This window comes from Barbus barbus (genome assembly GCF_936440315.1).
Source record: "Barbus barbus genome assembly, chromosome: 24".
NCBI lineage: Eukaryota > Metazoa > Chordata > Actinopteri > Cypriniformes > Cyprinidae > Barbus > Barbus barbus.
In genome coordinates, this window is record NC_136752.1 from 20,628,451 (window position 1) to 20,644,193 (window position 15,743).

General features: G+C 36.7%; 1 protein-coding gene across 2 annotated transcripts in view; it reads right to left on the reverse strand.

Moving 5' to 3' along the window:
- Positions 1-15,743, reverse strand: part of LOC306844269 (cyclic AMP-dependent transcription factor ATF-6 alpha-like) — a 37,226-nt gene that overhangs the window by 9,748 nt on the left and 11,735 nt on the right. Inside the window, exons 8-14 of one of the 2 annotated variants that reach the window (XM_079376269.1) lie at positions 12,120-12,305; positions 10,653-10,744; positions 10,247-10,387; positions 8,586-8,696; positions 7,715-7,814; positions 5,066-5,139; positions 3,918-4,029 (exon numbers count right to left, since the gene is read on the reverse strand). In XM_079376269.1, the coding sequence (XP_079232395.1) occupies positions 3,918-4,029; positions 5,066-5,139; positions 7,715-7,814; positions 8,586-8,696; positions 10,247-10,387; positions 10,653-10,744; positions 12,120-12,305 (816 nt within the window). The remainder of the gene's footprint in view (positions 1-3,917; positions 4,030-5,065; positions 5,140-7,714; positions 7,815-8,585; positions 8,697-10,246; positions 10,388-10,652; positions 10,745-12,119; positions 12,306-15,743) is intronic. The other variant, XM_079376268.1, reaches the window with a different exon arrangement.

Sequence of the window (15,743 nt, forward strand, 5' to 3'; positions counted from 1 at the left end):
TTGAGTTGAGCTCCCCATTCATTAAAATTAAAAGAACAAGTTTCTACAGGTTTTATGAAGGCAAATTTAAGATTGAGACCAAGAAAAAAAACAAAAAAAAAAAAAAACAAATTTAAGGAGAAACAAATTATTTTTAAGTGTAAATGTCTAGGGAGTACACAATGAGTTGTTTTAGCAAAACTATTACTTCCAACAGATATAAATGACTTTTTAGCTTAAGGTTTAATACCTGCTCCCGACCAGTAGAATGAACGAATAAGTTAATAATGTTTACTGTACCTTTTGATAACACTACAAAAAAAGTGATGCTGTTATTTAACATTTTGGTCTTGTTTTCCAGTACAACTGTCTAAAGAGTTGCTGATTTGAGTTGTTTCCAGATATTTGTACTGGAACAACATCAAGAACAGAGGGACATCACTATGATTTGTTTTTATTATTTCTTAAGTGTGCGATTAGTCATGATTAAATCACAGGTAGGACTAAGAATGGGGCAAAAACTTAATTCAGTTACATAATTAATTAATACTAGGGATCATAAAACTTTTTTTGGCATTACTACGATTCAAGACCTTTTTAAGGCCTTCATTTGAGGAAGGCTGAATTAAGATTTCTTAAAACCTTTTTAAGACCCACAGAAACCCTGTGGTAAGTAAATGAAGATAAAATGGGGTGTTTTTTGAAGATAAAATTTTGGGTGTCCAGTTCTGTTCCTGATTAAAAAGATGTGCCTGCCACAAAGACGTCCTGAAATTTTACAAAGATTATAACATTTGTGTTACATCTTATTTTGGCTTATTTTCCTCTTCCCCAAACCACTGTGGTTCCCTAGACTAGATTATGACAATGAAGTGTTTTAGGAAGAGCAGTGGCCAAGTTCTTTCTTTGAGTCCAGCAGGTGACCTTGAATATCTCTAAACCCTGTGGGTGCAATTCTAGTGCCGGTGAGAGGAAAGGTGGAAAAAGAGAGTGACAAAGAGTGAAAGGGTAAGTGACTGGAGAATGATATGAGGTATACCAATCTCATTAGATGGATATGAAATTCTTGCCAACTCTAAGTTGTGATAGGCTCAAAGGGAGCTGCAAATAGAGGATATTACGATCGGCTTACATGAGGATGATAAACATCCCATGAGAAACATCCTTAGCGCAGTTTGAAAAAAATATTAAATGAATTTCCTCATTGAGGTTTTGATGTTCTCATTTCTAACTGAAACAATTAACAACCACTTTGCTTTATTTAAAAGAAATTGTTTAAAAATGTTTTACTTACTCGCCCATGTTATTTGAATTAATTATTTTTTATTTTGTACATCAAAAAAAAGGTAGGTGCCAATTTTCATTTTTGGTTGAGCTATCCATTTTTCCTATTCAGAATTTTTTTTGCTGTTTTGAGATAAAGTGTAATTCTAATACTAATATACTGTATTGTACTCCTGAGGGTTTTTTTTCCTTTCTTTTGGACCCCAGGTCCTGTACATGAACAGAGAAAAACGAAAACAAAACTCTTCAGATATTTTATAATTTATATATATATATATATATATATATATATATATATATATATATATTTTTTTTTTTTTATCTGTCTACTACTAAACAATAGGTCATACATTGGAATTTAATGCATTTGAGTTTTAGATGGATAGAATTGCAACATGATGGGTTAGGCTTTGACCTTTTTTAGGTTCTTAAATGGAGGTCAACATCTGAGGAGGTTCTGGTTCAGGGTTGTGAAAGTCTAACTTCCCAAAAGACTGAATAAACAGACTTTAGAGAAACACAAAACAGGGCAGTGTCTGAATATGACTAAACCAATCAAACATCTTCTGGCTCAACTCATCTAAGATGGGGCTTATTTTGTTTGTTTGAGATTAATGAACACTAAAAACAGACAACTTTGATTTTTGAGTCTTTAAATACAGTTTAGTTGGAAAAATATGGGGGGAAAAAAGCAGTTGGCAAAACAGTCCTACAAAAACATCTTTATTTTCTGATTATGAGTCACTGACATTAGTCATTTCTTTGTTTTAGTTTCACAAAAAAAAAAAAAAAAAAAAAAAAAGGAGAAGTGGATACCTGTTTGCCATTACAAAAAAATCATCAGGATGAAAAAGAGAGTGATAAACATTTACTGTCACATCCCATGCAAACCGGTGGAATATTTCATTATGCTAATTTAGCTTTTTCTGCTTTGGGCCACTGCAGTTCGTCTGAATGCGGATACGCCCGTCCACCGTTCCCTTTGTAACAAAAGAGATTTAGGATTCTTTTTCAAATATGTCAGCCAACATTATTCACATCTTTCAAGTGAATAATCAAAAGCAGGTACTGAGAGCATGGAAAAAAAACATTAAACAAAAAGAATAAAGGAAGGAACTGATGAAAGGTGATGTGCAATTAGAAAAAAAAAAAAAAAAGACCAGATTACTACAAATACAGTCTGACTCCAAATGAATGACACCCAGCTTGAGATCATGTACATGTGCACAAAAAAACTGGCCTGAGTCATCTGAATAACTCTTAGCTGACTAAGAGCTCAGCTGACTCTTTTCGCCCATCACAAAGATGAAAACTAGCAGCAAAAAAAAAAAAAAAAAAAAAAAAAAAAAAAAGACTAAAATAAAGTGTTTTAAAGATAAAACAAAACTATAAATGTGCACTAAAATAGCCAAAATCACAGCTCACTTTTTGTATGTGATGTTTAGGGGTTGGTGAATCTGACATTGAAAACACTAATAATAATAATAATAATAATAATAATAATAATAATAATAATGTGCAGCTAAGTGGTTACAGCAAAAACCAAAAATAATTATAATTATTTGCAAAGAACAAACAAAAAGGTTTATTAAGTTGATACAAACAGCCTCAAACAAATCTCTTGCATAGATTTTGATGATTCTCTGCCATGAATCTCAAACTTTGGCAAACCCACTGAGTAATTGTTGTGTTGTGCAGGTCATCTGACATAAAATCTGGGTACCACTGAATCATAAATGCGCTGGGAATGCCAGACTGAGAAGTTTATTGCTAAAATGTAGTAACGCCACATTTGTAGCACATTTCACAGTCAAATTCATAACACAGCTGCAATATTATGACAACTACTGTAAAACTTTGGCTGATGGATCCATTTTATAACAAAACTAAAAATGATCATTTAAAAATATAATTTAAAAATATGGCATGAGACCACTCAAAAGTATTCCTGTGATGGTAAAGCTGAATTTTCAGCAGTCATTACTCCAGTCTTTAGTGCCAAATGATTGTTCTGAAATCATAATAATGTGCTGATTTGCTGCTCAAAAAATGTCTCATATTCAATGTAGGAAAAAATTTTTTTTGTGGAAACTGTGATGAAAAGAAAGTTCAAAAGAACAGCATTTATTTTGCAACATTATACGTCTCTGTCTCTTTAGATCAATTTCATGCATCTTTGTAAAATAAAAGCATTAATTTATTATTGCCCCCAAACCTTTGAATGCTAGTGGACAGCGTAATTAGTGTAATACATTTTATAATATAATTAAATTTGTATTATACTTCATACAGGTGAAAAAAAAACTCTTACAGCACAGATCAGCTTACTAGCTTGCATATACTCATTTGAATATCACAGAGACATGCCAAATACTAGTGAGGTGGCATTACAAGAACCAGAGTGTAATTTAATTTAAACAAGAATGATCGTTTACAAACTGAAAAAAAAAAAATACAGAAGACCTCCCAAGATCTAACACATGCTAGAAGATTCTCTGACATGCCACTAAGGTGGAAGAGTCTCAAGTGTCCCTTTATGATGCTGTGTGGGCTCTAAAACCAATTAAGCACATCCATGTGTGGCCACAGGCCAACAGAAAGCAGATAGACAGATGGAGCGAGAGATAGGCAGATAGATGGGGAGGTCAACTTACCCGGCGGAAAGAGATCACGTAGAATGTGTCCCCTCTTCTGTTGAGTTCATCAAAGAAGTCATTGTAGGTGCGGTGAGGGGCGTAATACACCTGCAGCTCACTGCTGGGAGTCCTGAATACAGGATACAAACACTTCAAACTCTGATTTACATTTGATTGCCACTGATAACAACTGCCTGCGCTTGATCGTAAGAGGATACGTCTGTAAGGTGTAAAAACAGGTGTTTTGGGTTTTTTTTTTTTTTGCAATAAGCCAGGATAGATTTTCCTCAACAGAAGTCAATAGAAATGGTATTCATAATTCATTGTACTGTAATGTGACATTTCCAAGTGACTTGATTTTATACATAGGACTGTGATAGGACTGTGAAAAGTGGGCATTTCAAAATGCAGTTTGCAGTCTTTTTGTGGAGGTCTCTCCTCTTAAAACACACCAGCATCCAATTGCAGGGTGGCTATTTGACTGGTATCAATTTCACAGTCGAGAAAATATTGTGTGTTAACTACTGGCAAAATATTTTATTAAAGACTGCAAGATGTACACCAACAGCCAGAAACAATGATTCAATAGAAACTTGGCTATTGGTTAACACAAACCTGAACATTAGACTGTTAAAAAGTTATTTCAGAGGCATTACAAAGATTATGAATAAAAAAACAAACAAAAAAATTTCTAGGAATAGCATGTACTGATTCTGATGCACAAAAAGATGAGAAAAGAAATCTAATTGTGTGTGGCATAGTTTGAAATACCCATAACCAGACTTGACGACATCTTTGAAAAATAACGTAAAAAAAAAAAAAAAAAAAAAAAAAAAAAAAAAGTTGGAACAGAATTCTGTAGCTCTACACTCTTCAAATGTGCCAAATCTACCACGTACTTTGGCAGATCATGAATTGGGCCTCAAACTTCACTGTGTTGTCTTGTAATACATGGATTCAAATTGTCCTCAGACAATTTCTCAGAATGCACGTTAGTGAACATAACATTTACACAAAGTTTTCAGAAATATTTTCACACATGAGCAAATACCCCATGAAAAAGGCTATACAGCACTTATACAACACTGCAGACTCAAGAACTCAGGGACTAAATAATACAATTCTTGGCCTGAATGATATTGCAGGAAATTCTTCACACAACTTACTTTTCAGAGGAATCGGTGTACTGGATCTGTGTCATGATCTGTGGTACCTCAGCCCGTTTATCTGCTGCTTTCTGCTGGACAAAGCAAATAAAAATGTCACTTGCTTTTACCCATTTAATAAAGCATGCACAGTAAGACACATGGAAATGTGCATGAGCTCATATTCGCTTTTATATCTCTGCACTTGAGCTCCTGTCGTTGTGTGTTATGCTGATAAACAGCATCTCTCTCAGAATTTGTTTAGATCTGTGCTCTGTGTAGACAGTGTACAGAATCTGGGAAACAGCCATCTGTCAACACACTCATCCATCTTCAATCATCCAACATCTCAGCACCCTGGATGACGACAGTATTTACAGAGTGGCTCAATCCTGGTGACGGAAAGCAAACAATGTGGCAGTACCGGTGTATAATAGTGGAAGCAATCTAGTTTTGTTTTCTTTGAGTTGTTTTTGTTGTTCATGGTGAGGACATTATTTCGAAGTTCCTGTTTAAGACCACCAGGTCTTCTGGTCCAGAGATTTTTCCTGACCTGAAGGTCTTTAATGTGGTGGAAAAGCATGGAAGGATTCCAGATTGGGCGATGGGAACCTATCGGTGGAAAATGGCTATCAGTGGATATGTGTGTATGATTGTGTCTGTCAAGGCAGTGCCCAACATAAGGCAGACACTTCAAACACAGAGCAGCCTTTCAAACAATCAGCTTGCTGCACATTATGTTTCTCTAAATCATAACAAGCCGTCTTTCCAACTGCTTTAACTGTTAGTTATCTGATAAAAAATAAAGAAGAAACTAATGCAAACAAATACAGCCTGATTAATTGCTTGCATAAATCGCACAGTTTCACATTAAGTCAGAATGGGGCTAAAAGAAAGGTTTCTGGAACTAGTTTAGTAAAATTATTAATATCGTAACCCAAGCTGGCGAAATTTCTTAAACATTTATGCGATGTTATACCACAGAAAGCAATCACGATAATTTACAGGATAAGGCTCTCTGGAGTAACAGTGAGGTTCTTGCTTAAGTGCACATTGATGATAGATTACGATTTACCCTTTTTAGGTTTTGAACCTCGGTTTCCAAACCAGAGATCTTAAACCACTAAGCTACTCCACCCTCACCCATGCGGCTCTTATATTGTCTCCTAGATTTGTGGCTGTTGGTATAACCTATAAAATTTCAGCAGTCAATATTTTGTATGGCTAGGAAATAAAATACATTTGTGTACACATTTCTTTGTGACTTTTTGACATCTTTTACAACACCTCGTCTCCTCTGACTCCTTTCATGAGTGTAAGCTATCGCTTTGGCTGAACCCAGACAACTAGACAAACAGAAGTAGAGAACTACATTGTGCTGTTGTCAAGGCATTCAGCACTTTCCATCTTTTGTGCAAGAGACGCAATGCAAATAAACTGAATCCATTCATCTTTTCCCACATTGTGATTCCAGCGTTAATACATTTATGCTGCCTGTGTATTGAATAGTCAGACTGAGACATTTTTTAAATGGTATACACTACCAGTCAAAAGTCTGGGGTAGTAAGATTAATTCAATTAATACACACATTTAGCATGACCACAATACTTTATAACGGTATTTACTGTCCCTTTTGTTCAATGTCATTACAGTGTTATAATAGTGTAATAAACTTTATTAATCCAAAAATATTGAAAAAAATATATAGCTTCCACAAAAAGTATAAGCAGCACATTTGTTTTTATTATTGATAATAATAATAATAAATGTTTTTGAACACCAAATCATATCACAATGATTTCTGAAACATCCTGTGACACTGAAGACTACAGAAAAAGCTGCTGAAAATTGTATTATTGTTTTTACTGTATTTCTAATCAAATAAATGCAGACTTGGTGAGCATAACAGACTTCAAAAACTTTCTTTTTTTTTAAATTTACTGACTTCTGATTTTTGAAAGGTAGTGCAATATTATTAACATTAATTTATTATATGAACAGTGGAAACTGTTGACTGATGACTTCTATATAGGGCTTTTAAAGCTTAAACAACAGGAAGGGTTTATACACATTCAAATCAAGTAAAGCTACTGACAGTGGTTCTGAAGAGAATTAGACTGGAAATTACAAATTACAAAAAAAAGAAAAAAAAGAAAGGAAATTAGTCTGAGAGAGAAAAGACAGATTGACTCAACAGACTGGGGCAGGGGGCTGTTTACTTTCCCAAGACTACTGGATTATACTTAGAGTGGGTTAAAAAGGAGTGAAAGAGATGAGCAGTGTGAAAGGGAAGGGTGCAAAGAGAAGGGTCTCGTCCCTATTGTAAACATTTTGAAGATCTATTTAAAGAAAATAAACAGCGTTATATCCTGGTGGTTCTCAGCTGCCTGTATCTGGGTTGGAGGTATGCAACCCAGTGTCTGCACTTGACCCACACCAAAACATGTGTCATGCTGAAGTTGAAAGAGAAAGAAACAAGGCTCTTCAGTCACTGCACTGGACAATGTCAAGACCCCTTGGTGTCCTCTTGTGCACACAAATCTGATGAGGTTTTCAGATTCAATTTTTAGGACAGATTATCCACAATATCAGAAAGAAAACAAAAAAAATAAAGAATGATAAACAATTCAGTTTTAAAGGAGGAGAATATAGAAGTTGTTAGGTCATACCAGGATGGCTCGGCCTCTGTGTTGAGTGTTGCTCATGCGCCGAGTTTTGGTCCGCTCAACCTCGTGACGATGTACCCAGCCCCTCAGCTCATGCGTTATCCTATAGTTACGAAGAGCAGAAACATCATTTCAGATTTCATAAGATGTCATGTGGTAATAAGAAGAATTATGTCATCCAAAACTGTGTAGTTTAGTATAAAAAAAAGGTATGGTCAACAAGAATTTATCTTTGTGGTCTTATGAACTTTTAATGAATGGCTAGACAAATGGATTTGAAATTGCAACCAAACTACATAATAGATGAACAGAAAACACAGAAAAGAATACAAAAAAATACTGTTTGGTGCCTATTAAAGCAATAAGGTCAAAGAAACTGTGTTCCTTAGCTGGTCTATGGTTTCTACATATAAACAAAGCAACAATTTTTTATAATTAAACAACAAAATAATTCAAATCATTTGTGCATGATACTGGTTAATGAGGTTTCAGGTGTGTGTTTATAGAGTATTTTACAACAGCTTCAAACATGACTCAGCCAATCAAGGAGCAGAATTGTTTTATAACAAGCCAATCTAATGGATGTTGGATGATTCAAAGACTGCAACAATTATCTTTTACTTTCATCACAACAGAGCTCAGATGTTTATGTACCAAAGCTGTTGTTTAGAGCTACTGTAATAAAAATTCCTTTTCGGTTCGGTTCAGATCAGACCAGACAGGGCAAATGTGGGGCACTGCGGCCAGATGTTCTGTAATCTAAATCTGAGAAGAACTGGCTTGTCACAGAACTGCCAGATAGTACTAACACTATTAAATATATATTACAACAGCATTTGAATATCAACTGATGTAAAACTTGCTCAGTACTGACTTCATGCACTTGGTCCTGTTGACAGGTGGCCGGCAGGAGGGTGGAGTTCTGAAATACAGGGGATCCTTCACCACCATCAGTGCCTTCTGCTCGGATACCACATCCTCTAACCTATGAGGAAGAGAGAGAATAAAAACAACATTAAAGACAGTAAAGTGTAAGTAACAAAGGAAAGAATTGAAAATGGGGGATCAGAATCTTTATAAGAACGTTTTTACTCTTAACATCTGAAAGAATACTATGTGCAAGCCAAAATAGTTCCTTCTCATCTTGTCTACAGTAAAAGACAAGATCTTTAAAATCAACAATGCCAACAACTTGTGCCAAGTTCATGCTTAGCGCAGGTACAGTGAACCGGTGCTTAAAATAAAGCCAAGACATCATGAACGACAAAATACTAAATCTCCATGATGTAGTCATTTACAGTTCAATGCAATAGGAAACATGTGGCCTCTGAAATGACATCAAGCACTTCTAGCTGGGAATGAGTGACACTAAAGCTCTGGGAAGCTGGATCTATGTCTCACAATCTTTGCTGACATAGAGAAGCTCATCCCACAGAAGAAGGGATGTCTGGATTACTTTGTGGGCTTAAGGCGGCAATAAATTAAAACAGCAGACTAAACTGTTCTTAATATATTCAATGCTCAATAAAAATACTTTACATAGGACAAATCCTGGGCTATTAGAATCACAATCTCTGCACAGCAAACTCAGACTAGGACACGGGCAGCAAATTGAGGATATAACCCTTTAGGAATGTGACACACATTATGCCGATGAATGATACAGGACGAGCAAGAGATTTCACAAGAGATTTTAAAACTCTTGCAGGCGTTTCTGAACACCCTTTGGAAAACCAACATCTGGATCTCAATCTATATGCTTTCATTCATTCTCCACTGCTGAACTACATAATTCCATTTCCTGCTTTGCTCCCCAGATAGCTAAAAAACTAACAATTTCAAACAATGCATCCCTAGGACCTGGAAAAGAAAACTTTAGTCGAGTGTAGGAACGGATGTTAGTGGAAAAAACACAGCAGAAATGGAAACACCAGAGAGTAAAGAACAAGGCAAGGAAATAAAAATTGACCTAAAACTGAGCCTTGTGGAACACCACCTGTTTTAGTCCCCAAAAAAATTCTCACAATCTTAGCAACGCTGGTGATCTTGTCTAGCTCAGGCTCCGGGAGGTTTGAAACAGGAGGAGTGAAGTGACTTAAATTTGACTAGATGCTTGATGAATGTCTTTGAGAAAACACAGATACATGTTTTAAAAGTAATCATGTCTTCAAATGTCCACTTTTTCATGTGGGTTTTCTGAACTGTTATGAGTTTTATTTTGTTGAGGCAATTTTTTTGGACATGAGAAACCAGTATTGCCTTTCAAAACATTGCCCAGGGTAGATAAAATAACAAACTTAGCTAGCTATCCAGTCATAGTATGCAAACTTGTGTGTGGGGCAGAAAAAGAGCCTCGTTCTCTTACTCAGGCATTTGGACAGAGTCACTCAGCACCTGTGCTGACATGTTTTCCAAAACATCAATGGACTCTACAAGATTTGAAACGTAAGGGGTCTCAGGTGTTTCCAGCCAAACACGGAGCATTAAGCATGACTAGTGTTCGTGCAAATGTAGAAAACTACAGAATAGCATTACCTGTTCACAGGGTTAGAGGGATCAGTCTGAGGACTGTCTGACTCGAAGTTTCTCTCCGACTCTGGGGAAAAGCCCAGCAGGTGTCTGCCACTGAACGCAGGGGCAGCAGGAAATGTAGACCCTCTGTCTCCTCCAAGCAGGCTGGGTGGGACAAACAAAAGGAAACAAGTCAGGATATTAAATAAACCTTTATATAACACATTCCTTCTGGTTCCTTCAGAACAGATGCATATGGGTTGTAGTCAGGCTTTAGAAAAGGAATCTTCCAATGGAACCACCAAGTATTCCTTGTCCAAGTACTTCCTTAACAAATTATTTAATATGGACATTAATTTACTAATCTTAAAGTGCAATCATTTTACAATTACAAATTAAAATACAGAAATGGAATGAATAAATTATTTACCTCATTGGACCAATGTTAAAGACCAAGAAGACCATGACCGCCATAAGACACACAGCTCTCCGTTTTGGCGCAGTTGCTTTCAGCACAGAATTCTTAAGAGAAAATAGTGAAGGTTAACATGTCATTTTACAAGAAGTACAAGTTAAAGGGGTCATATGACGTTGGTAACAAGAATATTATTTTGTGTATTTGGTGTAATGCAATTGTTATGCGGTTTAAGGTTCAAAAAAATTTTTCCACACACTGTATATTACTGTTGCTCCTATATGCCCTGCCTTTCTGAAACACACGATTTTTTACAAAGCTCATCGTTCTGAGAAGCGAGGCGTGCTCTGATTGGCCAGCTATCCAGTGTATTGTGATTGGCCGAATACCTCGAGCGTGAGACGGAAAAGTTACGCCCCTTACCGTATTGTGATGCCGTGTCCCGGCGCGACAACACAAAAACATTAAAACCCATTATAAACGAGGCATTTGTTGCATCCAGTGGGGACATAATTACTGATTATAATGACTTACACTGTCTTTTTATGTCGCGTTGCATCGCGCCGCATAAACATTTTTTCATGTCTGCATTTGTGATCAGAGAAACAACAAACAACAAGCACTACACTACACTGCTCAAAACTCGCGTTTGAATCATCAGTGGCAAGTTCTTTAAATAAGAAAACGTACTTACAGGCTGCGATTCAGAAGCACCAGTCTGTCCTTGGAAAGTTGGAATTGCCCCACTTTATAGAAACAGCCTTTGTACAAGCTAGCGTTGTAGGCTACTCTTCCAGGTTCAGGAAATAGTCCTCCATAAAATGCGCTGCACACACTCTAATATTTGGGTTGAACTGTTCTGGAACAGTGTTGTAAATACAACTTAACCACTGATTTCTAGTTGTGTCCTCTTTTGGAAACCCAAACAAAGTACTTTCGCTTTCACAACGAAACACAGCGACTCCAGGACATGGCGCCAGTGGTAGCAACAATACTACAGCGAGAATAATAGTTCCGTCTTCTTTCATTGCGTATACATTTGGGCGGTGTTTTGCAAATCTTTCCACACTGTGACGTAGACATGTGGGGGGGGCGTGTTTGAATGAGCCATTTTAGGAGGGCGTGGACGAGTCTTAACCTTTATAAAGAATATCTCTTTGGTTCTGAGACTTCAGTTTTTGCAACTTCAGGGATCTTATCTATGCACGAACAGCTTTTAACACTCCAAAGAGAAAGGAAAAGTTGAAATCGCATCATATGACCCATTTAAGACATTTTGACTTGAAATGATGAGGTCAACACATTATTAGAAATATTAGAAAATGTAACATGAATGGATAACCGTTTACAATATGGGTCAATAACATGCATTTAGATATGGTAAATTTTCATTTCATGTTGACTTTAAGTGGGTCTGCTAATAATCTAAGATCTTTCTTCAAATTAAAGCCTGCAAAGAGATCAAGGTGGATGGACACCAACCTCACTCATCAGGCCTTCCACTTGTCTTTTCAATGTGCCATTTTCATTCATCAGCTTCTCGTTCTCTGACAGCGCCACCTTCAGACGGGCCTCCAGCGTCAACAAATACTCCTTTTTCTTCTTCCGGGAGAGAGAAGCAGACTCTCTGTTCTTTATCATGCGCTGCTGTCTCCGAGACGCACATGACTGGAAGAAAAAAAATTAGGTGAAAACTAGTAATTACACTAGTCTTTGCTCATGAGCTGTGACACACAGACAAGGAAGTTTGCTGTTGAACTTCTCTTCCATCACACAAATGAGACCTTTGTTTCAGGCATTTTTAGCAGACACAGACCAACCGATCCTGCAGGAAAAACTGTCACAACGACTGTTTGGCAACATGGTTGAGTCATACTAAAGGCTGTTTATAGTGCAAGTAAATTAAAAAAAGTGATTGAGGCTAGGATGTCCGATTTTTTCACTAGTTCTACCTTTTGTCAAGACAAATGGAGCATGGCTGGACATCCATATGTGCCCGTGGCCCCTATCCACACACACTCCACCTAAAGATAATAGCAGACAGGACCATCTGGCATACTGTCCAGTATAGAGGAATGTGAAAAGAGAGACAGACATTATGTCCTATTTTCCATTCAAAGCCATAAGAATGTTTCTGCTGCTCATTACAGGCTGGAATTATAAGTGGAAAAATGAAAAGGAAAAGTATCAGTAAAAATAATGACGGAAATTAAAAGATAAATAATGATAAAATCCATGATACCACCCATAAAACTTAGCTTCATATAGACTACTGTTAAAAAAAAAAAGTTATTTTTCCTTTTTCTTTACTTTTACTCAGCAAGTACAAAAATAATTGATCAAAATTTTCAAAGACATTTGTGTAACACTTTTTTTTTTTTAAGGACCAATTCTCACTATTAACTAGTAGGTTAACTAATGCCTTATTCTTCATGACTATACTCTAGATCCCTTAACCCGACCCCATACCTAAACTTAACAACTACCTTACTAACTGTTAATAAACCGCAAATTAGGAGTTTCCTGAGGGAAAATAGCAGTTATTTTACATTAGTTAATAGTAAATATGTTCTCTAATCTAAAGTGTTACAGACATTTTTAATGTTACAAAAGATTTCTATTTCAAATAAATGCTGTTCTGATAAACTTTTGATTACTCAAAGAATCCTGAAAAAAAAGTCACTGTTTCCACAAAAAAATATTAAGCAGCTGTTTTCACAATATTTTCCAATATCACTGTGTTATTGTTAAGCATAAGCATATTTTTTTATTTTTTTACTATCTCCAAACTTTTGAACAGTACTGTATATATTTTAGTGGTCACTGGAAGTGTTACCTAAAGCTTTGGGTTGAGGGATTTGAACTTTCTTTATTCAAGTATATAGCAGTTGTAATTGGATATCGCTCCAGTGTTAGCCAAAAGCTTAAAAAAACAACTACATTTTCTAGGTACAGACATAACAATGAGTCTGTTTTATTACAAAAAAAAATAAATAAATAAAAGAAACACTTTAAACAAGTGATGAATTTGTGTGCGCTCCACATTAACAACGTTCTGGAACAGGATTAAAACTTTTACCCAATTAAACCTTAATTAAGCTTACATAAGCAGGGTCTGCACATACTCAAACCACCACCCAGACCTGACAAAACTCAGGATTCAGATGCTTGCAGCAGACATGTCTGAGAACAGACCCCACCCTAAAGAAAGGAGAAAGACGAAGGTGCACAAAAGATCTTTACTGAAAGACTAAAGGAAAACCGAGACCACTAGTGGGGTGGGGTTGACCGTTCTCACAGCCAGACCATTTTAAGACTGTGGACTAATAGTCCTGGTGATTAAACCGCTTGGATCTCCATGTGTCTGTTTGTGCTCCCAACTCATGAGAAAGTGCTCCTAAAACCGGGAACCGGGCCACGGCCAGGGCCTGGGAATGAATAACATGTTTGGTTACAAGAGCGTGGGGTGCCATCACCATGGCGATCGAATCGGTTGGGAGGGGAGGAATTGGTGGATGTTGGCACAGATCACCAAAATTCAGCATTACTGGGGATTTGTGTAGAAACAATGTTCATGACATTTCAGTCCCATATATGACTGAGGGAATGTTCTTTTACACAAACCTCAGTATCATCAAACCAAATGTCAAATCACCCAACACTCAGACTAATGGCAGCCACTTGATAAATTACAAATGAGTGACGCGTACAACTTACATTTACATTTATTCATTTAGCTGACGCTTTTATCCAAAGCGACTTACAATTGTTATACATGTCAGAGGTCACACGCCTCTGGAGCAACTAGGGGTTAAGTGTCTTGCTCAGGGACACATTGGTGTCTCACAGTGGATTCGAACCCGGGTCTCTCGCACCAAAGGCATGCGTCTTATCCACTGCGCCATCACCACCACTTAAAGGATTAGCTCACTTTTAAAAAAACTTTTGCTGATAATTTACTCACCCCCATGTCATCCAAGATGTCCATGTCTTTCTTTCTTCAGTCGAAAAGAAATTAAGCTTTTTGATGAAAACATTTCTCCATATAATGAACTTCAATGGGACCCAAACGGTTCAAGGTCCAAATGACAGTTTCAGTGCAGCTTCAAAGGGCTTTAAACGATACCAGACGATGAATAAGGGTCTTATCTAGCAAAACGATAGGTCATTTAAAAAATAAATAAAAAAAGTTTAAGTTTTATAAGCACAAATGCTCACCTTGCTCTCTTCTGTGATGCGCGTTCGAAAAGGTCACGGTTGACTTAGGCGGAAGTACCGAGTCAGTGTTTACAAATGTGCGGAAGGAGGACCATATATACATATTCAAATGTCTTTGTGTCAGTTTATCATTTAAAATGCCCATTTCGTGTGCGTATCCTGGGTGTTTTAATATTAAAAAGCCTACTGACTCGGTACTTCCGCCTACCTCAACCGTGACCTTTTCCACGTAATTGCGTATTACGCGACGTCACGAACGCGCATCACAGAACAGAGCAAGGCGAGCATTTGTGCTTATAAAACTTAAACTTTTTTATTTATTTTTGAAATGACCGATCGTTTCGCTAGATAAGACCCTTATTCATCGTCTGGTATCGTTTAAAGCCCTTTGACTGTCATTTGGACCTTGAACCGTTTGGGTCCCAATGAAGTCCATTATATTGAGAAATGTTTTCATCAAAAACCTTAATTTCTTTTCGACTGAAGAAAGACATGGACATCTTGGATGACATGGGGGTGAGTAAATTATCAGCAAAAGTTTTTTTAAAAGTGAACTAATCCTTTAAGGAACCTTAATAGCAAAGCCAAGTAGGCTCAAAACATGTCAAACCATCTTTTAACCAACCAATTTTACTAAGTCTCTGACACATTCTTGGTGAATTTATTTGTTAGCTCATGGTTATTACCCAAATTCACAAAGCCAATATAGCAGTATTCTACTAAAATGACTGTTGAAACTGAGCTTGAAAGCTGCTTTGTTTGGCATCGCCTTCAGAAATACATCACAGTTTATTTCACCCTAAGGAATCCAGTTTAGGAGAGATGTGCTAAAGTGAGTTACTCGATGCTGAGTGTCATGAGAAAAGAAAAAAAAGATTTTACTATTCA